Genomic DNA, 27,666 nt, shown 5'->3' on the forward strand with positions numbered 1-27,666 from the left:
TATGCTACACGGCAAAGATAAATTATGATTGCAGATAAAACTAAGGTTGCCAATCAGCTGACCCATGGAGAGATTACTCTGCATTATCCTGGTAGGCCCGGTGTCATTACAGAATCGTTAAAAGTAGAAGAAAGGGCAGAAGAGGAGGCCAGAGTGAAGTGACAGGAGAAGGACTCAACCTGCTGTTACTGGTTTTGAAGACGGAGGAAGGACCCACAAGCCAAGGAACACAGGCGGACTCTAGAAACTGGAAGAGGCAAGAAAATAGATTCCCCTCTAGTGCCTCTAGTAAAGAATACAGCCCTGATGACCCTTAGATTTTAGCCTTCTGAGATCTGTGTCAGACTTCTGACCTACAGATAGGTCAGATAATAAATTTGTGTTGTCTTATTTAAGATTGCAATAATTTGTTACAATAGCAATAGAAAACTAATGCCAGAAGCTCAGTCCCTGCCTCTGTAGACAGAAAAGCACGATCATCTAGTTTATTGTTCAGCACACATCCACTCCCCTTACCCTCCCATGGGTAGGTGAAGGGAGCTGGTGGGGGAGGGATCTACCTCCCTCCCTAAGTCATCTGGGCCCTGGACCTGCAACCTCCTTTGCCTAGTGAAATACTCGCACATCTGAAAGCAGAGGTCTTAAGTGAAGACGTGACTCATTTGCTCCCGGGATCCTCCTTGAAAAGCACACCCCAGATAACTCCAGAGCCCAGGAGTATCCTTGAGCCTGATGCACAGTCTGGAGCCAAACCCAGCTGACCCACAACCTGAAGCAGAGCTGCCCAACCAGCCCAGCTGGGTTCAGCCAAAGTGCAGTTGACCTGAGGACCCTGAGTAGAGGATAAACTTTCATTGCTGCAGTCCACTGAGTTCTGCAGGTGCTTCTCATGCAGCCGTGCTAACGGGGACAAAGCTGACTAACACAGAGTTCTGGACAAGACACACAATCAGTCCTTTTACTGATAAGGGCAGTCCTGGTGTGTCTCTGTGTGCACATGTGCACGTGAGGATCCACCCATGTGAAGCTCTGAAAAGTGAGAGAACATGCACACACAGCTGTGCACGTATGGGGTCACTCTCTGTCACAACTGGATGCACCACAGCTGTGCGTGATGTCAGGGAATCCATGTGGTCAGCCGTCCTTTCTTGGTTTTCCCCCTCAAAACTCATTCATCCCCTCACTACAAGGAATCCAGCTTCTGGCCAAAACCTTATGCCTGACCAGTCAGAATGGCTGCAATCCAAAAGTTTACAAGTAATAAATGCTGGAGAGGGTGTGGAGAAAAGGGAACCCTCGTACACTGTTGGTGGGAATGCAAACTAGTACAGCCACTTATGGAGAACAGTGTGGCGATTCCTTAAAAAACTGGAAATAGAACTGCCTTATGATCCAGCAATCCCACTGCTGGGCATACACACTGAGGAAACCAGAAGGGAAAGAGACACGTGTACCCCAATGTTCATCGCAGCACTGTTTATAATAGCCAGGACATGGAAGCAACCTAGATGTCCATCAGCAGATGAATGGATAAGAAAGCTATGGTACATATACACAATGGAGTATTACCCAGCCATTAAAAAGAATATATTTGAATCAGTTCTAATGAGGTGGATGAAACTGGAGCCTATTATACAGAGTGAAGTAAGCCAGAAAGAAAAACACCAATACTGTATACTAACGCATATATACGGAATTTAGAAAGATGGTAACAATAACCCTGCGTACGAGAGAGCAAAGAGACACTGATGTATAGAACAATCTTATGGACTCTGTGGGAGAGGGAGAGGGTGGGAAGATTTGGGACAATGGCATTGAAACATGTATAATATTATGTATGAAACGAGTTGCCAGTCCAGGTTCGATGCATGATACTGGATGCTTGGGGCTGGTGCACTGGGACGACCCAGAGGGATGGTATGGGGAGGGAGGAGGGAGGAGGGTTCAGGATGGGGAACACATGTATACCTGTGGCAGATTCATTTTGATATTTGGCAAAACTAATACAATTTTGTAAAGTTTAAAAATAAAATAAAATTAAAAAAAAAAACCTTATGCCTGACTTTTTTAAAGTATTTTTTTTTATTGAAGTATACTTGATTTACAATGTTGTATTAGTATCTGGTGTACAGCCAAGTGAGATATATATATGCATGCATATATATGTGTGTGTATATATATATATGATATTTATAGATGTCAGGTTCTTTTCCATCAAACGTTGCTAGGAGATATTGAATATAGTTCCCTGTACTATAGGGTAGGTCTTTGTCGTTGATCTATTTTTATACAGAGTGTGCATGTGTGCATGTGTGTGCTGTCGCCTCACTCATGTCCAGCTCTTTGCGACCCCATGACTGCACCCCACCAGGCTCCTCTATCCATGGGATTCTCCAGGCAAGAGTACTGGAGTGAGTTTCCATGCCCTCCTCCAGGGGCTCTTCCTGACCCAGGAATCTAACCCACTTTTCTTATGTCTCTAGCATTGGCGGGTGGGTTTTTTACCACTAGCACCACCTGGGAAAGCCCAAAGTGTGTGTGTGTGTGTGTGTGTGTGTGAGCACGTATGTGTGTGTGTGTGTGTATGTTCAGTCACTTCAGTCCTGTCCAACTCTTTGTGACCTATGGAGTGTAGCCCACCAGGCTCCTCTGTCCATGGAGTTTTCCAGGCAAGAATACTGGAGTGGGTTGCCATGCCCTCCTCCAGGAGGTCTTCCCAACCCAGGGATTGAATCCTTGTCTCCTGCATTGCAGGCCGATTCTGAGCCACCATGGAAGCCCCATAGAATAGTGTACACCTGTTAACTTCTCAGGCACAACCACAGGCCATTACAAAGGCTCTCCCCGGCAGGCCTGGTGGGGAAGTCTGCCCACCCCCCACACACCAGCGTGGTGCCCCGCCAGTGTACGCAGTCTCTGAGGGGTCAAGCCCCTGGCCCATCCTACATTCTTAGCCCAGCTTCCTTCAGAGCCCTTCAGCAAAGGAGGGGGTAGCCTTTGGCCAAGGCCCTCCTCAGGTGCCTCCCCCTTAGTCAGGGCTGGAGGAGAAACCTCGAAGACACTTGTCTCCATTCTGACTCAGGACTCAGGACCTTCCTGCTCCTAGCCCTCCCTACACTCCCTTCCCCACTCTTCCCACCCCACCCCAATCCCCAGCTCTAGCCCCCAGGTTCACAGGCCCCCAGCAGTGAGAACATCCCTGTTGCTGACCCACCCCACCCAATGGTAACATTCAAGCAGAAAACTCAAGGGAGCGATGTCAGTGCTTCTCCAGTTCAGTAGCCTCTTCCTTATGCTACAGAAGTGAGCAATTGAAGCTGGACTGTTACTTTCATTTGGACTCTTTTTTTTTTTCTAGCTGTGCTGGGTCTTCCCTGCTGCGCACGGGCTTCTCATTGTGGTGGCTTCTCGTGTTGTGGAGCACGGGGCTCTAGGCATGTGGCCTTCAGTAGTTGAGGCTCACCGGCTTAGTCTCCCCGCAGCATATGGGATCTTCCCAGACCAGGGATCGAACCTGTATCCACTGCACTGGCAGGAGGATTCTTAACCACTAGACCACCAGGGAAGTCCTGGACTTGTCTTAATTGGCTCCTATGACACCCGGTGGCTCAGCTCTCTCCAGCCCGGCTGAGCTCCTGACAGTGCACTGATTAAAAGTGAACTGCCTCTACCACTTTCAGCCTGGCGACTCTTGAAAAAGTCACTAAACAGCTTTATGCTTTGGGTTCTTCCTCCGTAAAAATGAAAATGCTCACAATACCCACCTCCTAGGGTTGTTCCTGTGAGGATTTGATGAGCTGACAGATGTACGAAGTTCCAGCTAAGCATTTGCTATGATGATGTTCAACACTGTCCATTTCTGTTTGGAGATCCATCTGCTTCTGGGGGTGCCTGTTGGCTTAGCCTGGGTCATGTGCCCCACCCGTCCACACCTGCCCCTGCTCCAGGGGTCTAGACTAAATTAGCAGGTGTTCACCTCCTAGGCTGATTCCTGGTGGCCTTGTGATCTGATCCAGTCATGCTAAGTCACTATGCTAAGTCACTTCAGTCGTGTCCGACGCTGTGTGACCCCAGAGATGGCAGCACACCAGGCTCCTCGTCCCTGGGATTCTCCAGGCAAGAACACCGGAGTGGGTTGCCATTTCCTTCTCCAATGCATGAAAGTGAAAAGAGAAAGTGAAGTCGCTCAGTCGTGTCCGACTCCTAGCGACCCCATGGACTGCAGCCCACCAGGCTCCTCCATCCATGGGATTTTCCAGGCAAGTGTACTGGAGTGGGGTGCCATTGCCTTCTCCGGATCCAGTCATAGTGAATCTTAAAGACATTTGCTGAAAATTCTGGGATACAGACAACACTCTCTCTTTCTAGCAGGACATGATCAAAGAATCATAACACCCTAGGAGATGCTGGCATCTCACTCCAGTACTCTTCAGAGGAGCCTGGTAGGCTGCAGTCCATGGGGTCGCGAAGAGTCGGACACGACTGAGCGACTTCACTTTCTCTTTTCACTTTCATGCATTGGAGAAGAAAATGGCAACCCACTCCAGTGTTCTTGCCTGGAGAATCCCAGGGGCGGGGGAGCCTGGTGGGCTGCCGTCTATGGGGTCGCACAGAGTCGGACACGACTGAAGTGACTTAGCAGCAATAGATGCTGGCAGCCATTCTGGGACCACAGGGAGTGCCGACCTCAGCAAGGGGAAACACGTGGAAAACAAAGGAAAAAATGGGAAACCAGGTCCTTGGTGTCATCACTTGATTTCTGGTTAAAGCCTCACCTCATCTAGAAATATGTACCTGAGCCCTTTACTGTTTAGGCCAATTTGACTTGGGTGTTCTGTCACCTGTAACCCAAAGTCTCCCAACACACAGAGTGGATCTGTGAGTTGTCAGAGGCTCTTGGGAGTAGGGGGTAGACTAGGTCCCCAGGGAGTCCAACTCTGAGACAGAGCATAGGGTACAAGCTTTGATTACTGAGTGTCCTGGGGATCAGCTGAGGGAGAGAAGAGAGGGCTAGGCAGGGCTGGGAAGACAAGGAAGTTGAGCTACAGTGCAGACCCAGGGGCAGTTTCCGCCAACCCTCCAGGGAGCTGTGGAGCCAAAGGCGCCTTTGGTGTTTGCACATTGAGCATCATCAGAGGTGGGAAGGGGCTGGGCTCTCTGCACCTCACACAAACCCCGATGGGACTGGCAGCTGGAGGATGCCTGCCAATGCCCCTCCCAGTAACCCGAGCAACAAGCCCTTGCTTGAAGGGGGTCCAGGCATCACCCCTCTAAATCCACCTTGGAAGCTTATGTGGTGGGGAACGGTGCCTGACCGAGCACCCGAGGGTGAGTTGGTGTTCATGTCCATGAACAGTGAGAATACAGGCGGTGGACAGACACACAACTGGACTGTAAGAGAGATGGACAGCAGCAGTGAAGGTTCAGCAAGTTCCCAGGGGTATCAAACTCCAGGCGTCCCCCCTCCACCCGGGCACTGGTCTCAAAAGATCTGGGCACAAATCAGGGGGAAAACTGGGCTCCCACTGCACCAGGGAGGGGGCAGCTGGAGCCACAGAACCATGGAGACTCAGGCAGGGGTCCCTCCAGCACTTGTTGAGAAGTTCTGAGCCCCAGATGCAGGCAGCACAGTTATCCACCTCTTAAGACAAAATCTATTCCTACCATGCCTTAGGAAGCCCCAGACACTGGCAAAGAATAGGGCAAGCCCAACTTTATTGGTAAAAAGGACTCGCCTAGGAATTCCTACCTGGCCCAAGTAGCAGCTCCAAAAGAATGAGGGGCAGGAGAGGAAAGAAGAAAGGAAGGGAGAGAGGGAAAGAAAGTGGGGAAAGAGGGAGGGAGTGAGGAGGGAAGGAACTGCAGACTGGCACCTGAATGGGGACGTGGCCTTAGGAGAGAACTCAAGGCTCCGGGTAGGGGGAAGAGACCAGGGAAGGAGGGTTGGCCCCCAGCCCCGCCATCTAGAAGGGCAGCGGCTCTTCCACAGGGATGTTGAGGACGACGTCCATGTCAGGCGTGCACCTGTAGGGAGGAGCAAAGCGGAGGTGTAAGAGGCCAGGCACTAGAGCTGCAGGTAGGGGAGCATGGCCTCAGGGGAACCCTGCTCTTTCGAACACTAGTACCGGGGAGCCCCATTCCAAAACAACCTGTGTGCACGCACACATATGCACATCAAAATGAAACAGGAATTGGTTTGGCAGGACTCATGTTCCCCTACAGAGGTCTGAGGTCAACAGGGAACAGGAGCTCAGCTCTCAAGTGCTGGGGCCCTTCAGGATGAGCGCGCTCTCTGGAATCAGAATGACAGTTTTGGAAGCCTGGCTCTATGTCGCCTTAAACACACTGCTTTTCCTCTCTGAGCCTCCCGCCTTCACTGGGGACAGACCCCAGCCGAGCCTCTGTTTCTTCACCTGGCAAATGGGGAGGGTCTGGAAGAAATGAAGATGAAGTCGATACGGCCAAAATATAACAAATTCTAAATCTAGATGCGTAACTGGGTACTCATCATAGTATTCTCTCAACTTTTCTATACATTTGAAATCGTTCAAATAGAAAAAAAAAAAAAGACAATGCATCTCTGCACTGCTGTTCAGTCACTCAGTCACAGTTCAAAAGTGTCAATTCTTCAGCACTCAGCCTTCTTTAAGGTCCAACTCTCACATCCATACATGACTACTGGAAAAACCATAGCTTTCACTATACGAACCTTTGTCAGCAAAGTGATATCTCTGCTTTTGAATATGCTGTCTAGGTTTGTCGTAGCTTTTCTTCCAAGGAGCAAGCGTCTTATAATTTCATGGCTGCAGTCACTGTCTGCAGTGATTTTGGAGCCCAAGAAGATAAAATGTCACTGTTTTCATTGTTTCCCCATCTATTTGCCAAGAAGTGATGGGACTGGATGCCATGATCTTTATTTTCTGAATGCTGACTTTTAAGCCAGCTTTTTACTCTCCTCTTTCACCTTCATCAAGAGGCTCTTTAGTTCCTCTTTACTTTCTGCCATAAGGGTGGTGTCATCTGCATATCTGAGGTTATTGATATTTCTCCCAGCAACCTTGATTCCAGCTTGTACTGGCATTGCCAAAATTTCCATTTCCAGACAAAGTCTGTCTTCTGAGATCTACTCTTATACCCCCAGCTCCCTACCTGTCAGCTCCACGCTCAGGTCTCCATAACTTAAACTCAATGTCCAAATCAACTGCTGACTGACCTACATATGCATCCTTCACCCCCAGTCCCAGTCTTCCCTCTCTCTGGGTTTGGTACCACTACCCACCCTGTTACAAAAGCCAGAAAGCCAAGGGTCATTCTTGACACCTCCCTATACTATGCTTCTCATATCCAAATATCACCAAGTCCTACAGATTTACCTTCTTAAATATTTCTCCACTCCGTCCATCTCTCCTCTCTCTTCTGCCACCCATCTTGGCCAAGTCACTCCCAACCACCCCCTCCACACACAACTGCCACCATAACCAACTGGACTCCCAACACAGCCTCTCCAACATCTTCTCCATATTCTTTTCAAAGTGTCTTTTCTTGGAATGCAAATCTGATGTCATCACTGAGCTTGAAAAGTCTTTATTTAGGACTTCCCTGGTGGTCCAGTGGTTAAGACCCCACACATCCACTGCAGGGACCACAGGTTTGATCCCTGGTTGGGGAACTAAGATCCTGTATGACAAGTAGTATGGGGGGAAAAAAAAAAAAAAGTTCTTTGCTTTCAGGATCAAAAATCTTTGGTCTACAGGGCCCTGCATGGAAGTCCCTAGGGGCAGGGCTGAGGAGCAGCCCAACCCCACTCAGCTCCCCATAAACACCAACTTCCCTCCTACCACACATCTACAGCCTCACTGCTCAGCCTGTGGTCCAGGGGTCAGCACCTCAGCATCTCCCAGGAGCTTCTTAGAAATGTAGACTCTTGAGCCCCACTCCAGGCCTATCGATTCAGAATCTGCTTTTCCACAAGATCTCCAGGTGATTCCAGTGCATGTTTTGGATGGAAAAGTTCTACTTAGCAGCGTGCCATTCCCACATTCTAGGAGGGGACAGCTTCTTCCCACTCCTGGCGTCTCCCTGCCCATGGAAGGGCATCAATGGGCATACTGTCATCAGTGGGCATACATCATCAATGGGCATACTGCTCCTGGCCTCTCTCCATCTCTTTACTCACTCTGCCTGGGAAGGAGGTATAACAACCTGAACAGAGTCTGGAGAGAGGAATGGGACCTGGGTAGCCCTGCCCCATTCTCTCTCAGTAATGAGCAGCCTGCAAGGACTACAGTCTCCTTTGCTTCCATGCAGCTGACCACAGAACTCCATTTGCCTAATTCTGGGTTAGTATTCAGAAGCCAACATGCCTGGAGATATAAGCTACATTCTCTAAAATCAGCTCTATCAGATAAAAGTGAGAGTCTGGCCCATGTCTCCCTTGCCCCTTTCATTCTTATTTCAGTGTGTCCAGAGCTCAGGTAGGGACAATGGAGCCTACTTAGCACATCTTGAGATGCCAGCACCACCACCTAGAAATGCTCTTCCTTCAGTTTCCCCTTCAGCCCCCTTTGCCCAGTGAACTTCTATGACTAATCCCTCAGACTTTAGTTTAAAAATGTCACATTCTCAGGACTTCCCTGGTGGTCCAGTGGTGAAGAATCTGCCTTCCAATACAGGGTATGCAGGTTTGATCCCTGGTCTGGGAACTAAGATCCCACAGGCCGTGGGGCAACTAAGCCCATGTACCACAGTGGAGACCCAGCACGGTCAAAAAAAAAAAAAGATCACATTTTTAGGGAGACCTCTTTGCCACTCCAGACACCTCTCTGTCCAGGCCACGCTCTCCTGTCACCACATCCACACCTCTTCTTTAGCAGCTCTCATCTCACTGCGACATTTATCTGTGGCTCGTTATCGATTCATGTTTGGTCCCATCCTCGGCTGTGGTGGCAAAGCCAAGGACTGTTTGCCCTCACCACGCCTGGTGCTCCATAGGCCCGTCGTAGATCTGACAGCACTTTTTAAGGAAACTCAAGAGGAGAAGGCAATGGCACCCCACTCCAGTACTCTTGCCTGGAAAATCCCATGGATGGAGGAGCCTAGTGGGCTACAGTCCATGGGGTCGCTAAGAGTCAGACACGACTGAGTGACTTCACTTTCACTTTTCACTTTCATGCATTGGAGAAGGAAATGGCAACCCACTCCAGTGTTCTTGCCTGGAGAATCCCAAGGATGGGGGAGCCTGGTGGGCTGCCATCTCTGGGGTCGCACAGAATCGGACACGACTGAAGTGACTTAGCAGCAGCAGCAGCAGCAGCAAGAGGAGAATGAAGAGGTAGAGGAGGAAGAAGGAAAGGGAGAGGAAGAGAAGGAGACAGACACAGAAGCTAAGGAGAAGGAAAATAATTGGCAGATGGCAGGAACTGCCCCAGCTGGAGAGGCATGGCCTGGTGGGATCCCCACACTCAAACAGGGAGGGCCTGCCCCCTGGGAGGTGGGGCAGGGAATTGGTTTTGGAAGGAAGTTCTTCCTTTGGGTTCCAGAAGTCTGCTCCACAGAGAGAACACCGTTCTCTCCTCGCAGGGTGCCTTCCAGGCCATTCTTTGCTGGAGCCAACCACCCTACTCAACACCGTCTTCCTGAACAGCCTGGGAGCTCAGGGGTGCACCCACTTGGTTGAGACATGGAATCTGGAACTGGAAGGGGCCAAGAAGATTACCTAACTCAGCCTGCTTCGTGCAGATGGACACTCAGGCCAAGAGATGGCAAAAGGTCACGGCGGCCGCACGGTCAGTGGCAAACACCCAGTCTCCTGCCCACCTGCACAGGTCCTGCCTTCTCCCCCAGGCCGCCCCCCAAGAACAGAGAGCTTGCTCAAGCCCAGAGCATGGCTAGTGTAAGAGGTGCTGCTCAAGGACCACCTACTTGGATCTCCGAAGTAGAACATCTGCAAATACGATCTCTCGGGGTTCCCAGATCTGAAATTCCAGCTGTTCCATCTCAGCCCTTAATCTGGGTATTTCCTCCTCAAAACGGTCTATAAACTGAGGAAAGCAGGTGAAAGTGAGAAACCAAACATCCCCCAACCAATAGAAGAAAAGGACAAAATGCGTGAATAAGGACATCTAGAGAAATAGCCTGGGCTCTGTCACTGGGACTTCTGGACTCCAAAGCGGGGCTCCCTCCTTGCAGCGCAGGGCTGGCTCATGAGTTACTGACAACGTTTGATGGTGCTGAAAAAGGTGAGGGGAGACAGGCTGCAGGGGGTGGCAGTGCTCGACAGTGAGAATTAGTGGGGGCTGGTGGAGTTGATGAAGGTCATTTACGCAGACAACTGATGAAAGTGCAAGATAACAAAAATTACCGTGAGAGGGTGGTGATCATGGAATTCATTAACATGGTCTTGAATGATGGTCTATGTCAAGAATTAAGAGGTGAAGACAAGCAGTGGTAGTGATAGTCAAGTGATGGTTGTGTGGGTGAAGCTTGGTGATGCTGCCGATGGGTCACGGCTGGTGGTGTTGGTTAATGAGGCAAGGCCTAGTCCAGGACAAACTCCCTTCTCAGATGGAAGACGAGTGACATTAATGGCACAGCAGAGACCTCGTGAGCCCCAGATCAGGACAAGCCTGACCCCCTCAGAGGTCCTGGGGACCACCCACTCCCCCTGCTCTCACACAGGGGGGACCACCACCATCGCCACCCACTCACTTCTTGGAACTTGTCCATGTATTTCAGTATAACCCGGGTATTCCAGGTCTTCTGCAGGAGAGTCTCCTGATCGGCACGCTGGATTTTCTGTGGAAGAAGGGAAATCTTCTTCTGGCCCCCTAGAAGTCTGGCCCCTAGACTGGCCCCAGTGTCTACCCCTGCCCTGGGTAGCAGATAGGCATGTGGTGGCCCTGAGGGCAGAGGACAGGGTTAAGAAAGCAGGGCTGGGGGCAGGACCCGGATACCTGCCACAGTGGCTGGCTACTCACCACCACCAGAGACCTCAGAAGGTTTTTTTTCTTATTCTGAATCTGGTTGGACATAGACGCCAGGACCATTCTGCACATCTCACTGAGTTCATCTAGCTCGTCCTAGGGGTCAGCAGGAAGGTGTTGGCCACCAACCCTGCCTCCCACAAGGTCAGGTGAGGCAAAACCAGGGGCTCACCTACCAACTGGCTGTCCTTCACCTGCTGCAGCTGGCGCACGAGGTTGGCCACCTGTACCAACTTGATGGGGTACTCGTGGTCCTTGTATGTGCTCACGAAGCTCACCTGTTCACGGACCTTCTCGATCTGGGCATCCAGCTGCTCCACCTGCTGCTCCAGGTCTGACGAGATCAGGAGGGACAGAAGGCAGGATCATCCCTCAAGAACCGCTCCAGGGCCACCCAAGAAGCAAAGCTCTCCTTAGCCAGTGGACTGGGGTCTGGGTCTACGGCTGTACCAGCCTGAACGCACCTGATCTCATCTGGATTGGGGTCTGGGCTGAAACAAGCCCAAACACAGCTGGGAGGTGATGGACAGGTAAGCCCCCAGAAAGAGCTTTGCCTCCACAGGAGAAGAAGCAACAACCTACCCAAAAGAGGAAACAAACTATCCCGGTGCCCAATCCTTGGCACCAAGCCTGGGGAGATGGGGTGACAGAGCAGGATTAAGACAGCCTATCCTGGGACTTCCCTGGTGGTCCAGTGGTTAAGAATCTGCCTTCCAATGCAAGGGATGAGGGTTTGATCCCTGGTCGGGGAACTAAGATCCCACATGCTGTAGGGCAACTAAGCCCACACAGCACAACTAGAGAAGCCTACTAACTGCAGCTACTGAGCCCTGTGCACTCCAGAGCCTGTGCTCCGCAACTAGAAAAAGCCCTTGAGCTGCAACAAAGAGCTTGTGCAGCCAAAAAAAAAAAAGGCAGTCTATCCTGCCACCCTCCATGGAGGGACTCCCAAGTGTCTGAAGCTGCCTGACATACCAGGGGAAAAAAACCACAGGCTCAACAAATCTGTGACCAGTGACCTGCCCAGCCACCAACTCCCAGAGGAACCTTGGCAGGAAACAGATAGGTTGGGATTGGATGCTGGCTCCTAGCTATATAACTTTCAACAGGCTACTTCACTTCCCTTAGCCTCAGTTTCCTCATCCATAAAATGGGAGAAAAGAAAAACTTCCTGCCTTATAAGTAGTTGTAAGGACTGAAAGTATGCCCTTAAAAACAAAGCACATAGGGCCTGCAAGTGCTAAGTGATAAGTAAGCTGTCGCTGTGCATCTTAGCAGTCCCCTCTGCCTCAGAAGTGAGGTGGTGGGCCTGATGGCTTCCCCTAGAGAGCCAGGTGAGGGTCAACTAACCCGCGGAGAGATTCTTACTGCGGATCTTGGATTCCTCCTTCTCCTCCCATTCCTGGAGCTCACACTTCATCTGGTGCAGCTTCATCTTGTTGGAGTACTCCAAGATGTCAGTGATGGTCTGTGGGAGTGGGGGGGCGTTAGCTCACCACCACCATCACCCCACCACCCCCGCTTCCACTGGTGCTGCCAAAGCAGGGACCGTCAGAGAACTCAGTACTTCCTCAGAGGAGTCCCCAGACCCAACCCCACTGGGGCCCACACCTCCTGTGTGCCAGGTGCAACTCCTTTTCGGGGTAAGCGCTATTGTGTCCAACTTGTATGGGGCTCAGAGGTTGACTCAGAGCCTTCCAGCTAATTAGTGCTGAACTGGGATGAGTCCCCACCCTACCCCCAGTCTGATTCCAAGACCCAGGTAGGGGTGCGGGGGGCGGGGAGAGTGGAGTGTGTAAAAGATGCTATCTTCCAGACGGAGGAAGGAGCTTATGCAACCGGCCGGGAGAAAGCAGGAGAGGGCGCCCGAGGGCTCGGGAGGGGCGGTGTCGCGGGCTGGACGGCGGCTCAGGGCGAAGGCGGGGCTGCGGGGCCAAGGCGGGGAGAATCACCATGTAGACGTCCTGCTGCTGCAGCAACATCCGCACTTTCAGGGCCGCGCTGTCCTCTGTGTCCTGGATGGCCTTGATCAGTTCCCCACAGTGGTTGGTGAGGAAGTCCTCGTGGTCGCAGAGCTCCTGGTACGAGGTTCGCCGGTTCCGGAGCATTGTCTGCGGGCGGAAAGACAGGGAAGGGAGGCGGCGATGCGCGGGGCCGGCCGGCACCTCCCGGAGCCCAAGGACCACGTCCCTCCCGCCGCAATCCGCCCCCTTGTGGCCCCTACTGATAAATGCCACCCGAGCTGGGCGGCTGTTCTCTATTGTCTGCGGGTCAGAACACCTTGAATTATTTCATCCTTTCTGAAACACCCATTTCCCCATAATTTTATACTCTGGGGTGGAGCTGTATCTTACAGCTGGTGGCGTGTTACAGTCTAGCTGAAAAATATTTAATTAGTGAGTTATTAAGATAAAGGTGCGCCTTATTACCAGTGGCTTCTTAGAATCAGTGAACTATGTGTGTGTTAGTCGCTCAGTCGTGTCTGACTCTTTGCGACCCAATGGACTGTAGCCCGCCAGGGTCCTCCGTCCATGGGATTCTCCAGACAAGAATACCGGAGTGGGTTGCCATTCCCTTCTCCAGGGGAACTTCCCGACCCAGGAATGGAATCAAGGTCTCCCGCATCGCGGACGAATTCTTTACCCTGCGTCACCAGGGAAGCCCTCTTTGCATTGAAAGAAGTCTTAACCGCTGGACCACTAAGGAAGCCCCAACATATTTTTCTTATTTTCTTCTTTCTTGTCTGTCTTCCCAACTAGAATTTTACAGCCAGGAGGGCAGGGGCTTTGGTTGTCTTGTCACAGCTGTATCTCCAGCACGCACACAGAACAGTGCCTAGCGCTCCATAAGGGTGGGCTTAATCAACTGATGAGTAAATATTCTTTGGAGGTTTTTTAATTTGTTATGCGTCTCCCCTTTTTAATTTGTTATGCTAAAGTATAAGCTCCATCATAGCACGGATTCTGGGATAATGTTCATGGCTATCTCCCCAGCACCCAGCTTGGTGCCTGACACATCGTTGGCACTCTCGGGAGTTGGTGCTTGAATAAAAAACTGTCCTGAGGCTGAGGGGCAGAGTCAGAATCCTACTCCAACTCCAAGAACAAACCAACTGGGTCGTTTCTGCATTCTTGCTCTGTTTCCCCCTTGTCCCCACAGCCCACTCGGCACACAGCAACAGCAGCCCGGGGACTCCTATGAACCTCAGGGCCTTTGCAGTTCCAGTTCTTCTGCCTGGAGCCTTCCTGCCTCAGATGTCACCACCTTGACAGCCTTCCCTGACCACCCTCCTAAAATGGTCATGGCCACCTCCTCCTCTGTGGCCCTTTAGCCCCCTAACCTTATTATATACTTCTTCATAGCTCTTATCTTCACTACACGTAGCATATTTTTATCTATCTTGTTTGTTATCTGCCTCCCCTAGCAGACTGTGAGCTCCCTAAGGTCATAGGCCACACCACTGGTGAATTCCCACACTTAGAACAAGGTCTGAGACACAGTAGATGCTCAAATATTTGTTGACTAAACAAATGAATGATTATAAGAGAGAGTATTAGGAACTGGTTAGGAGCACAGATTTTAGAGCCAATTGTCCAGGTTCAGGTTTCATATCAAACAAAAACACATAACCCTTCTAAGGTCAGGATAAAAATAACATCAGAAATATGAGCTCCTCCTTTAAGAATACTGGGCTGCCTCTAACAACTCATTTTTGCAAAATTGAAGGTTAAAGGGAAAAAAACGATTTCAAGGCAAATACATTTCTCCCTATTTCTTTATATAACAGTCATTGTTCATTGAGCTATTAAAAACTTTCCTGAAGAAGTTAAGAACTCTTCTATAATATTTTGTAGTAGTTATAGTATTTGGTATGTTACTTTCTGCTATGGACACTAATGCCCCCACTTCTTCTAGTTCATTTCAAATACTTTGAAACATTGTTCAGAAGCCATAATAAACAACAGATTTTGAGAAAATGAATGATCAAAAGTTCTATCAGTTGATGTGAAAAGTTTTAATAGGAAGCTCCTAAGTCTTGCTTCAAGATGCACTGTATTTCATGAAAGGTTAATTTCCCAGAGTTTGTAAATGAACAAGCCACTAGATTGTATTCCTAATGCAATGAAATAAAGTGATTCCAATCATTTTCCTGAATCTTAAACACAAAGGCAAATCTTTGTCTAACTGCCTTTGACCCTTGGTACTGTATTTTCTAACTGTGTGATCTGGTGCAAGTCATTTATCTCCATGCATCTCAGTTTTCCCTTCTGTAAAACAGGGCTGATGATAAGCATGCCCATGGGGTTGCTGTGAGGAGAACAAGACTGCAGGCAGGCACCCAATGAAGTGCTCAGGGCATGTTTACTACGACCATCCCCCACCCCTGGCCCTGGCCCCCAGTGCCTGTGGCAGGATGCTCATACTCTCATTAGTCGGATTGTGGCCTGTGTCTTCCCAGAGTCTAACTTTCCTCTGCGCAGCTCTAGTGGATTCCTCGGCTGGCTTGTCATCCACAAGGTAGGCTTGGATTGCCACCCTAGGGCATGGGAAAGGACAGAGAGAGAGTCAGGAGAAACAGTCAGACAGCCCAGGCCCCAACTGCATCCACTCATGGCCTTATAGTGTATGACAGTGAGACAGGCCAAAGCTCACATCCATCAGTAAGCTCCCAGGCCCCACTCTGGTCCTTGTTATAAAGGACAGCGAAGCCCAGGGAACTTCCACATACCGTACTGACTGTGAGGCTGAACAGAGGGGCAGTGAGGGGTAGCAGTGCGAGATGGCCAGACACCCTCATCTTTCCCCCCAAGCTGGCCAGTGGTAAGCTCAGGAGGGAAAGAGGTTAAAAGCAATAACTAATGAGCTAGACAGCCTGGGTTTGAATCTGGCAGCTCACATGACCTCTCTGCCCCTCACTTCCCCATTACTCTATAATACAAGAATCATCATCATGACTACTTCACAGGATTGTCGTGAAGACTAAATAAGAAGTTACTGTCCTTTAAAGTGTTTGGAATAATGCTTAACACATATTCAGTGCAAATATAAATTACCAGTTGTCACTGTTATTACCAGTGACCTGAGAACTGGGATCAGGACCACAGCATCAGATAAAGATACCGGAGCCAAGCAAAACACTGTCTCTGAAATACCTGTAAAACCTGTGGTCCTGCCAGATATGAAGTATACGAAAATAATTCAGAGCAGAAGACACTCAGAGGGCATGTTCCAAGAACCCCTGATTCCTCTTGGCGTGTCCTGCACCGGCGTGAGGCAAATCACACAAACCATCACATCACAAATGCTGCCCTCAAAGGCCCTGTTAGAGGTGCAACCCAGTTCATTTTGAAAAATATTATTTCTTTAATGGATTGATATCCATAATTTAGTATTAAGTACTGAGGTGACAAAGCAAATTAGAGTACTTTTGAGTTAAAGTTATGAATTATCTGATATTTACTTGAAACTGTTTGAGAGATGGAGTGATTAATAATTACTCTTGTAATTCTAATTTTTTTAAATATTTATTTTTATTTATTTATTTATTTGGCTGCACTGGCATGCAGGTCTTAGTTGCAGCATGTGGGATCTTTGATCTTTGTTGCAGCATGCAGGATCTTCAGTTGCGGCATGGGGGATCTAGTTCCCTGGCCAGGGATGGAACTCGGGCCCCTTACATTCAGTCTTAGCCACTGGACCACCAAGGAAGTCCCTTGTGATTCTAATTCAAAATACGTAAATGAGATTTTGATTTAGATTTGTTTTAAGTTGCAAGGTTTAATACAATCTTATTAAATGTATATAAATTACCACAACTTTTAAGAGAACATAAGATTACCCACATTTAGAGGTTTATTTATTAGATATACAAGAATTACATTACATGCCCAATGGTTTTGTTAATCAGAACAAGTAAACTTTTTGAAAGTGAAAATGTATATATTAAATTTTAAACGTAGCTTAAACAATTTAAGGGAATTTAATTAACCAAGTTCCAAAATCTCCTTTACGAGGGTTTTTAAAAATTATAACATTTGTAGGTTGAACTTAAAATACTTAGGAAGATTTGTCAGTTTAATAACGCGTATTTCTTTTCATTAGTGGTGGTAGCCCTGATTTATCTTTTTTTAATTAAACTTTTAATTTTGAAATAAATTCAGAGTACCTGCAGTTTTAAGAAATAATACAAAGAAATCTTGTGTTTCCTCAACCCCGTTACTCCCAATGATAACATCTTATAAAACTAAGCACAGCGTCACAAGCAGGACACTGATAGACAGCATGTTACAGAGCAGTTCCACAGACGCAAAGGATTGCTCCTGGGGCCTCGTACTGCCACGCGCATTTCCCTCCCCTTCCATCCTCCTCCCACCGCCGGCATTCATGAATCTATTCTCCACTTCTACAGTTCTGTCATTCCCAGAATCTTATACAAATGGAATCTAATAATATGATACTTCTAAGATCGGCTTTTCTCACTCAGCGTAATTCACTGGAGATTCATCTAAGTTAGTGAAAGTATCAAAAGTCCTTTCCTTTTCCTTCTGAATAGTATTATGTGGAATGGATGCACCATAGTTTCTTTAACTACTCACTCATTAAAGGACATCTGGATTGTTTCCAGTTTGAGGGTATTATGAATCAGGCTAAAGTGAAACTGTCATGCACTGGTTTTTGTGTGACGGTTAAGTTTTCACTTCTCTGGAATAAATGCCCAACAGTTTGGTTTTTGTGTGACCAAAAGTTTTCACTTCTCTGGAATAAATGCCCAAGAGTGCAACTGTTGGATCATTATGGGAAATGTGTGCTTGGTTTCATTAGAAACGAATGACCCAATCTCTTGCTGTTGCCAACACTTGGCATTATAACTATTTTTCATCTTAGTCATTCTGATAGATGTTCAGTGACACCCCATTCTGGTTTAATTTGCATAGCCCTAGTGGATAATGATTGGAGAAGGAAATGGCAACCTACTCCAGTGTTCTTGCCTGGAGAATCCCAGGGACGGGGGAGCCTGGTGGGCTGCCGTCTATGGGGTCGCACAGAGTTGGACAGAGTTGGACACGACTGAAGCGACTTAGCAACAGCAGCAGCAGCAGTGGATAATGATGTTGAACATCTTTTCCTGTGCTTATTTACCATATGTATTTCCTCTTCTGGTGAAATGTCTCTTCAAGTGTTTTGCCTTTAACTCTTTAACTGAATTGTTTTTCTGTTGAGTTTGAGGGTTCCCAATATATTCTACAAAGCAGTCCTTTGTCAGGTATGTGGTTTGCAAACATTTTATCCAAGTACATAGCTTCATACTTAATCTCTGTGAAGACTGTGAAAAGAACAGAAGTCATACATTTTTATGAAATCCTACCTGTCCATTTATTCCATTTTTCTTTTATGAATCCACTGTTGGTACAAAGACAAAGAACTCTTCACTTGCCATCAGTCCCAAAGATTTTGCTCTCATGTTTTTTCTAAAAGTTTTACTGTTTTACATTTTACATTTAATTGTGATTTCATTTTAAATTTACATTTTGGGTTAATTTTTGTATAAGTTGTGAGACTTCAATAGAAGTTCATTTTTTCATCTGTGGATGTCCATCTGCTTTAGCACCATTTATGGAAAAGGCTTTCTTTTCTCCACTGTTCTTGCACCTTTGTCAAAAATTGCTTGGGTATTTGTGTGGCTGTTTCTGGTTTTTTATTCTGTTCTATTGATCTATGTGTTTCTCTAACAATACGATGCTGTTTTGATTACTATAACCAAATAGTAGACATTAATATCAGGTAAAGTGATTCTTCCAATATTGTTCACTTTAAATTGTCTTATCTATCCTAGGACCTTGCTTTTCTGTATAAATTTTAGAATAAACCTGTCTATGCCGACAAAAAACTTGCTGGGATTTTGACTGGGATTGCATTAAACATGAATCAATCTGAGAACTGACATCTTTACAATGTTGAGTCTTCTAATCCATGAACACAGTATGTTTCTCCATTTATTTAGGTCTTCTTTGATTCTTACATTAGCATTATATAGATTTCAGCTTACAGATCCTATACGTGTTCTGTTAAGTTTATGCCTAAATATTTCATTTTCTTTGGTGTGACTGTAAATGTATTGCGTTTTTTATTTTGATTTCTACATATTTATTATTAGTACATAGAAATGTGATGGGTTTTTGTGTGTTGTGCTAGTATCCTGCAACCTTGGTCAACTCATTACTTCTAGTTTCTTTTTAGATATAGTAGATTCCTTAAGATTTTTTATGTAGACAGTCATGTCATCTATAAATAAGAATAGTCAAATAGTTCTATCTGATTCATCTCAGTGTTGGTGTCTGTCTTTTCTCATTCATGTTGTGATTTTTCTAATTGTTGGTATGATGGGTGATTCTGATTGTATCTTGGGTGTCTTAGATATTGCTCTGGATCCTATTTCATCTTCTTTTTAGCAGACAATCTCCTGTTGAAATTCAGCATGAAGGCCAGATGATGGTGTATGCTCCCCATTCTATCAGCCCACTTTCTTCTTTACAGTTTTCAGAGCCTATCTCTGTTGTGTAGTGTCCAGGCATTTTTAGTTGCAAAAGGGAGGACCAGGAAGGAATGGGGCTACTCCATCTTGGTGGAATCAGCAGATTTATCTTTTTTTAATACTCAAAAGCTGCCCTCAAGGACATGACTTTCCACAAGACATGCTACCAACCCAAGCTTGTGTCCTCATCTGTAAAATGGTGATGACACCATTTCCAGAAGTGAATGAGATCATGCGTACGTGCTCAGTTGCTCAGTCGTGTCTGGCTTTTTGCGACCCCAGAGACTGTAGCCCACCAGGCTCCTCTGTCCATGGGATTTCCCAGGCAAGAATATTGAAGTGGGTTGCCATTGCCTCATCCAGAGGATGTTCCTGACCCAGGGACTGAACCCTCATCATTTGCGTCTCCTGCATTGTAGGCGGATTCTTTACCACTGAGCCACCAGGGAAGCCCATGAATGAGATCATGACCTTCAATTTTAAGTGTATTTTTTTTTTCTTTTTAGCTGCACTTTGCTGTGACTCGTGGGCCCTCTAGTTGCAGCACAGCAGATTTAGTTGCCCCAAGGCATTGGGACCTTAGTTCCCCAACCAGGGATCAAACCCAACTCCCCTGCATTGGAAAGCAGATTCTTTACCACTGGACCACCATGGAAGTCCCTACAAGTGTATTTAAAGTTTTGTGTAATTACATGTGTGAGGTTGGGACTATGAACTACACGGCAAGAAACCAATCTTTCTCCTAAGTCAACAACACTCAGCCCAATGCTGTGTACACCGGGGGCTCAGCAAATGGCTGCTGCTGAATGGACATATGAATGAATGAATGAGTGAATGAATGGATGAATGAACAAATAAGGCCTCTACAATAGAGCCTAACACAAACTGAGTCCTCAGCAGATGCTAACTGTTGTTATTTATATAGATTACACTTGAACAAGGCAGGAATCTTTGTGCCCATTTCCACAGGGAAGGAAACTGAGGCTGGGATCAGTAACTCAAATAGAATTGCTAGCAAGAAGGGACACTGGAACACCAGCTCAGGTCTACATTTCTCCAGTGGTTGACTCTGGGTCCTGGAGCCAAACTGCCAAATATCACAGCCTGGCTGTGCCCCCTCCTACCTGTGTGGCCTTGGGAGTTGCACCTGTCTGTGCTTCAGGTTCCTCATCTGTAAGAGGAGGTGATAACATCAGCACCCATCTCACAGGGCTGTTGGGAAGATTAAATGAAGTGATATGCATAAATTGCTCAGATAGTATCTAGCACATATGTCCTTGGCATATGTTAATTGCTCTTGTTCTGGTTGTGGTTGTGTCTATTACATACCTCACTGCTTTCCCAGTGAAAGGAAAGGGCAAGCGTTTCCTTGTAGATGCTGTTTGAATAGGACCAAAGACAAAAATTCTGTCACTATCACAATGTCGTGTGCTTATCACTTTACATCAATGACTCTCAACAGCTCAACAGGGGTATTTACATATACTGCTGGGGGAATCTGTGGTTCACATAAAAACTAAGGGTCCCAATATCTCCCAGACAGGACAACCCCATAGGACATAGAATTCTCCTATCTTGTTTAACTTTTCTAAGTCCTACTAGATACTGACATAGGTAAAATCCGATTATAATGATCTGATCCCAGAACCTGATTTTGTTTTACATGTAACTATAAAAATGGAAAAAAAAAAAACAGAAACAGTGACAGATTTTATTTTCCTGGGCTCCAAAATCACTGCAGACAGTGACTGCAGCCAAGAAATTAAAAGATGCTTGCTCCCTGGAAGGAAAGCTATGACAAACCTAGACAGCATATTAAAAAGTAGAGACATCACTTTGCCGACAAAGGGTCATATAGTCAAAGCTATGGTTTTTCCAGTAGTCATGTACAGATGTGAGAGTTGGACCATAAAGAAGGCTGAGTGCCGAAGAATTGATGCTTTTGAATTGTGGTGCTATAGAAGACTACCAAGACTCCCTTGGATTGCAAGGACATCAAATCAGTCAGTCCTAAAGGAAATCAACCCTGGATACTCACTGGAAGGACTGATGCTGAAGCTGAAGCTCCAATACTATAGCCACCTGATGCGAAGAGCCAACTCACTGGAAAGGACCCTGATGCTGGGAAAGATTGAGGGCAGGAGGAGAAGGAGGTGACAGAGGATGAGATGGTTGGATGGCATCATCGACTCAACAGACATGAGTTTGAGCAAACTCTGGGAGATGGTGAAGGGCAGGGAAGCCTGATGCTGTAGTCCATGGGGTCGAAAAGAGTCATTCACAACTTAGCAACTAAACAACAACATAATGCTGAATTTTCCAATGAAGCAGCTCCAATCAGGGGAAGATTGTGCCTTGTTTTGTTTAGAACTCTAGTAAGAGATGACACAACTTTGGAAATCGGGTTGCAATGAAAAATCCCTCTTGGTATTTGAGTCCCCAATTTCCATCGTGTGTCAGTCAGCATTCGCAACTGTTACATTCACCATGATGCCACATCTATGAGTAAGCTTCTGATGACTTGCTCATGCCATCCTGAACATTTACATAATGAAACGTTTGCTATTTAAATGTAAATAACTTGCCTTTTCCTTTACTTTACAGTTCCATTCAGTTCAGTTCAGTCGCTCAGTCATGTCCAACTCTTTGCTATCCCATGGACTGCAGCATAACAGGCTTCCCTGTCCATCACCAACTCCCAGAGCTTGCTCAAACTTATGTCCATCAAGTCAGTGATGCCATCCAACCATCTCATCCTTTGTCGTCCCTTTCTCCTCCTACCGTCAATCCTTCCCAGCACCAGGGTCTTTTCCAATGACTCAGTTCTTGGCATCAGATAGCCAAAGTATTGGAGTTTCAGCTTCAGCATCAGTCCTTCCAATGAACATTCAGGACTGATTTCCTTTAGGATGGACTGGTTGGATCTCCTTGCAGTCAAAGGGACTCTCAAGAGTCTTCTCCAACACCACAGTTCAAAATTCTTCATCAGTTCTTCAGTGCTCAGCTTTCTTTATAGTCCAACTGCCACATCTATACATGACTACTGGAAAAACCATAGATTGACTACGGGCCTTTGTTGGCAAAGTAATGTCTCTGCTTTTCAATATGCTATCTAGGTTGGTCATAGCTTTTCTTCCAAGGATCAAGCGTCTTTGAATTTCATGGCTTCAGTCACCATCTGCAGTCATTTTTGAGCCCCCCAAAAATAAAGTCTGTCAATGTTTCCATTGTTTCCCCCATGTATTTGCCATGAAGTGATGGGACTGGATGCCATGATTCGTTTTCTGAATGTTGAGCTTTAAGCCAACTTTTTCATTCTCCTCTTTCACTTTCCTCAAGAGGCTCTTTGGTTCTTCTTCACTTTCTGCCATAAGGCAATCTTGATTCCAGCTTGTGCTTCATGCAACCCAGCATTTCGCATGATGTACTCTGCATATAAGTTAAATAAGCAGGATGACAATATACAGCATTGACGTACTCCTTTTCTGTCCAGTCTGTTGTTCTATGTCCAGTTCTAACTGTTGCTTCTTGATCTGCATACAGATTTCTCAGGAGGCAGGTAAGGTGGTCTGGTATTCCCATCTCTTTAAGAATTTTTCACATTTTGTTGTGATCCACAGTCAAAGGCTTTGGCATAGTCAATAAACCAGATGTAGATGTTTTTCTGCAACTCTCTTGCGTTTTCAATGATCCAACAGATGCTGGCATTTGATCTCTGGTTCCTCTGCCTTTTCTAAATCCAGCTTGAATATCTGGAAGTTCACCATTCATGTACTGTTGAAACCTGGCTTGGAGAATTTTGAGTATTACTTTGCTAGCATGTGAGATGAATGCAATTGTGCGGAAGTTTGAACATTCTTTGGCATTGCCTTTCTTTGGGATTGGAATGAAAACTGACCTTTTCCAGTCCTGTGGCCACTGCTGAGTTTTCCAAATTTGCTGGCATATTGAGTGCAGCACTTTCACAGCATCATCTTTCAGGATTTGAAATAGCTCAACTGGAATTCCATCACCTCCACTAGCTTTGTTCATAGTGATGCTTCCTAAGGCCCACTTGACTTCACATTCCAGGATGTCTGGCTCTAGGTGAGTGATCACACCATCGTGGTTATATGGGTCGTGAAGATCTTTTTTGTATAGTTCTTCTGTGTATTCTTGCCACCTCTTAATATCTTCTGCTTCTGTTAGGTCCATACCATTTCTGTCCTTTATTGTGCCCATTTTTGCATGAAATGTTCCCTTGGTATCTTTAATTTTCTTGAGGAGATCTCTAGTCTTTCCCATTCTATTGTTTTCCTCTATTTCTTTGCATTGAGCACTGAGGAAGTCTTTATCTCTCCTTGCTACTCTTTGGAACTCTTCATTCAAGTGGGTATATCTTTCCTTTTCTCCTTTGCTTTTAGCTTCTCTTCTTTTCTCAGCTATTTGTTAGGCCTCCTCAGACAGCCATTTTGCCTTTTTGCATTTCTTTTTCTTGGTATTTTGCATTTCTTTTTCATTTCTTTTTGTATTTTTTCTTTACTTTACAGTTAGGGCATTATATTAACTTTTAAATTATATACATAGGTAGATTATATTATCTATGAAGTTTATTTCAGGATATTAAAGGAATATTACAAAATATATGTCATTAAAAGGAGTGCTGAGTCTCATAAGGTTGAATAACAATGGGCTTTACACGGATCTTCTCATTTAACTCTCACATCATATCAGGTAAGTATTAGTGTCCTCATTTTAAAAATGAGGAAACAGAAACTTAGAGAGATGAATGACTTTCCCAAGAGAGCAGATGAGAGAACCAAGATCTGAATCCATGTTTGCCTAAGCCAAGGCCTCAGAACTCCCCTGGAAGGTGTGACAGTGATGTGGCAGAGATTATCCCAAGTTCACCTAACTCTGTTTTCTTTTCCTAGCTGGACTACATTTCTCATCTTTCCTTGGGGTTAAAAGTGGGCATGTGGCTGAGTTAAGGACATGGGAATATGAGTGGGTGTGATGTGTGTCACTTCAAGTCTAGGCCCTGAAAAAGAACTGTCCCCAAGATCATCCATATTCTTGCTCTCTTTCTTCTCTCTGCTGAATGCAAAAGGACCCAACAGAGGACTTCGGGACCTTACAAGATGTCCTCCTAGTCACAAGGTGATGGAGCCTAGACCCCAGAATGATCATGTGAAAAAGATTACCCCCCTCCCCCCAGATCCACAAATGTACTTTGACATAAATGAGAAACAAGCATCTGTATTAATACTTCAAATCTGGGGACTGTTTGTTATAGCAGTTAGCCTGCTGCTAAGTCACTTCAGTCATGTCTGACTCTGTGTGACCCCGTAGATGGCAGCCCACCAGGCTCCCTTGTCCCTGGGATTCTCCAGGCAAAAACACTGGAGTGGGTTGCCATTTCCTTCTCCAATGCATGAAAGTGAAAAGTGAAAGTGAAGTCGCTCAGTCGTGTCCGACTCTTAGTGACCCCATGGATTGCAGCCTACCGGGCTCCTCTGTCCATGGGGTTTTCCAGGCAAGAGCACTGGAGTGGGGTGCCATTGCCTTCTCCAAGCAGTTAGCCTACCCTGATATAAATGCTGTCACCAAGGGCCAAGAACCTCTACCCCATCCTGTCCCCACCTCCTTCTCCAGCGCCCAAGGACCTCTGCCCACCTGGCTGGATGGTAGACCAGGTCTTCCTTTCATTTTTCTTAGTGCCCACAGTCTGTGGGATTGGAGGCAGAGCAGATGGCTTGGCTCTCTGCTTGGACCGCTGCCATGGAACATAATCCTACCAGACATAACACAAATCAGTCACACAGCTCATGGGCTCAAATCCCAGCTTCCCCCCTTACTGATATCTGTAACCTTGACCAAGTGGGTTTACCTCTCTGAGCCTCAATTTTCTCATCTGTAAACTGGACCATATTTAAAAACCTACCCCCATAGGTTGGTACATTCCAAAAGATATTTGTAAAGCATGTGGTAAGTGCTCCCTAAATGTTATCAAATTTGCATCAGCCAGCCAGAATTTACTAAGCACATCCAGGCCGGGAGGTGCTAAGAACTGAGAAACAGAAGACATGGAAAAGACCCGATAGGAAAGCAGATATGCAATCAGAGATAAAGAAGAGAGCAGCATAATATATCCTTACCTCCTGATAAGACGGTGAGAAAACTGAGGTTCTGAGGCACGCCCCGGGTCAGCAAGCCCCACCCCCACACCGACCCTAGCCCTCCTGGACTCACCAGAACCTGGAACTGGGGGACTGTGGAGCCGATCCCAGAGCGGCTGCGTCTGCAAAGTGTTGGGTCGGGAAAATACTCCAATCAGTCCCAACCCGTGAGAATGCAAGCAGCAAGCATGAAACTGGGATGGGGTCTCGAACCCGAAACCTCAGTCACTAAGGACACAAGCCTAGCGGGAGCCTGAGAACACGCGAGAGAGGCGGGTCTAGGAAGATAAGGGGGTGGGGGGAGAGGGCGGGGTCAAACGAGCGGGATGACACCCGGAGAGGACCCAGCCAGCGCTAGGATGGGGGCCACGCATGCGCACTCCACCTTCCTCCTTACCGCTTTCACATACTTTGGAAAGTTGCGCGCCATTAGGGAGAATGGAAGAAGAGTCCCGAGGCTTTGGGGCCCCGATTTTGGGGGATGCCTGTTTCTTCGGCTTCTCCAACTTCTTTGTCTCAGCGTGGATCGCGCGGTAACCAAGGCCACTCAAACTTCCCAGAGAGACCTGATGCTTTCTCGCCTGTCTCGGTCTCCAAGGAAACGGACGCAGACTACCGAGCGCCTAGAGGGACCAATATCGCACTGGAAAAAGTAGCTCTCGCCACATTCCACGCATCGCGGTTTCAAATTCTCCTCAGCTGGCCCCGCCTATCATGCTAAAGAATTATGTCATATTCCTCCTCTCAGCAAACCTCCATCACGTCCTTCTCCATCCTTACTCTTGGCTGATTACGTTGCTTCCTGTTTCACCGGGAAAATCATGGGAATCAGTAAACTCAGGTTCACATCACCTCATTCACCCACCCACATGCCTCCCTACTGAGACTCTATAAACTGTTTGCTGACCTCGATTCCTATTGTGCACTGAAACCTGTCCTTTCTCATTTTCTCTAGGACTTTCCCCCAGGAATTTCCCCCATTTTCTCCATCACCCTCTCCTCTGTATTTTCACTGCTTTACCAACATATTTTAATTTCTTGTTTAAAAAAAAGCGAACATTTCCCATCCAGCTACCCTCCCATTTCTGCTTCACTTTAAAGCAAAACTTCTAAAGAGGTTTGCCTACTGTTTCCCATTCCTTTTTGCCTCTTCAATCAGGCTTTCACTCTCCACCTCTCCACTGAAACTGCCACTGTCAGCGCTGCCAGTGAGCTCCATTTTGCTCAACTTCTCTGTGTGCATCTTCCTCAGCCGATCTGCGGCATTTGACACAATGGATCACTCCCTCCTTGACACACTTTCTAAACATGGTGTCCTGGAAACCACTCTCTAGCGCTGCTTCCCACCTCATTTTCTTCTCTTTTCCTGCTTTCTCTTTTTCTCCCTTTACTCCCAGGTTGCCCCAGGACTCGGACTCCGCCCTCTCTTTTTTTCTATCCATTCATGCTCCCCTTCAGTCTTGTGACTTCAGATGCCATCTTTACCCAGATGCCTCCTAGACTCACATCTCCAGCCTCTCCATGTTCTTCCAGTCACATACATCCAACTGCCTACTCAGCATCTCCATTTGGGTACCTGAGAGGCAACTAACACTCAATATTTCCCCACTTTTAGCCAACTCCAAGTGGCAACTCTCTTCCTGGAGTCTTTTTTTTTTGCCACACCCAGGAAGGCTTGCGCTGTAGTGAAAGTGCAGAGCTCTAACCACTGAACTGCCAGGGAATTCCCCTGGAGTCATTTTTAACTCATCTTTTGACTCATCTCTCTTCCCACATCCAAATCTGTCAGCAATACCTTCAAAGTAATGTAGAGTCAGACTGCTTACTCCCACGACCACCCATACAAACACCCCACTTTGCCCCTTACTCCAAGACTACAAGTACCAGCTCCCACCCTTACCCCACTCCAGTTCTCTCTCCACACCTCAGATTTGCTAGATAGAGCACAGATTTAAAAGTGCATTCCTGTTTTAAAAAATAATTTGGAAGGAGC

At 46.9% G+C, this 27,666-nt stretch overlaps 1 protein-coding gene across 15 annotated transcripts; it reads right to left on the reverse strand.

The window, feature by feature from the left end:
• Positions 1-5,695: 5,695 nt before the first annotated feature.
• C14H20orf96 (chromosome 14 C20orf96 homolog) lies at positions 5,696-26,494 on the reverse strand. 15 transcript variants are annotated; one of them, XM_044927766.1, is made up of 11 exons: positions 26,084-26,482; positions 25,747-25,795; positions 25,171-25,288; positions 15,407-15,519; positions 12,935-13,093; positions 12,333-12,450; positions 11,261-11,316; positions 10,977-11,078; positions 10,708-10,794; positions 9,922-10,040; positions 5,696-6,024 (listed from the first exon to the last, which is right to left on the reverse strand). In XM_044927766.1, exons 1-11 carry the CDS (start codon positions 26,101-26,103, stop codon positions 5,964-5,966), a joined length of 1,002 nt encoding a protein of 333 aa, XP_044783701.1. In that variant the 5' UTR covers positions 26,104-26,482; the 3' UTR covers positions 5,696-5,963. The 15 variants fall into 15 exon arrangements, 14 of the variants coding, with proteins under 14 accessions (XP_044783701.1, XP_025119489.1, XP_044783702.1 ...); XM_025263704.2 differs by having other exon boundaries at positions 11,159-11,316; positions 26,084-26,478; XM_044927767.1 differs by having other exon boundaries at positions 12,351-12,450; positions 26,084-26,477.
• Between the last annotated feature and the right edge of the window lie 1,172 nt (positions 26,495-27,666).

Source organism: Bubalus bubalis, chromosome 14 (assembly GCF_019923935.1).
Source record: "Bubalus bubalis isolate 160015118507 breed Murrah chromosome 14, NDDB_SH_1, whole genome shotgun sequence".
In the NCBI taxonomy this organism is placed as follows: domain Eukaryota; kingdom Metazoa; phylum Chordata; class Mammalia; order Artiodactyla; family Bovidae; genus Bubalus; species Bubalus bubalis.

What these genes read in the sequence shown, in the direction of transcription:
- C14H20orf96 (XM_025263704.2), bottom strand. Translation starts at nt 26,103, where the DNA reads ATGGCGCGCAACTTTCCAAA. An exon ending in ATGGCGCGCAACTTTCCAAA is followed by an intron (nt 25,796 to 26,083) that starts GTATGTGAAAGC and finishes AACACTTTGCAG; the next exon opens with ACGCAGCCGCTCTGGGATCG. An exon ending in ACATGGACAAGTTCCAAGAA is followed by an intron (nt 10,041 to 10,707) that starts GTGAGTGGGTGG and finishes TGCTTTCCTCAG; the next exon opens with TTTATAGACCGTTTTGAGGA.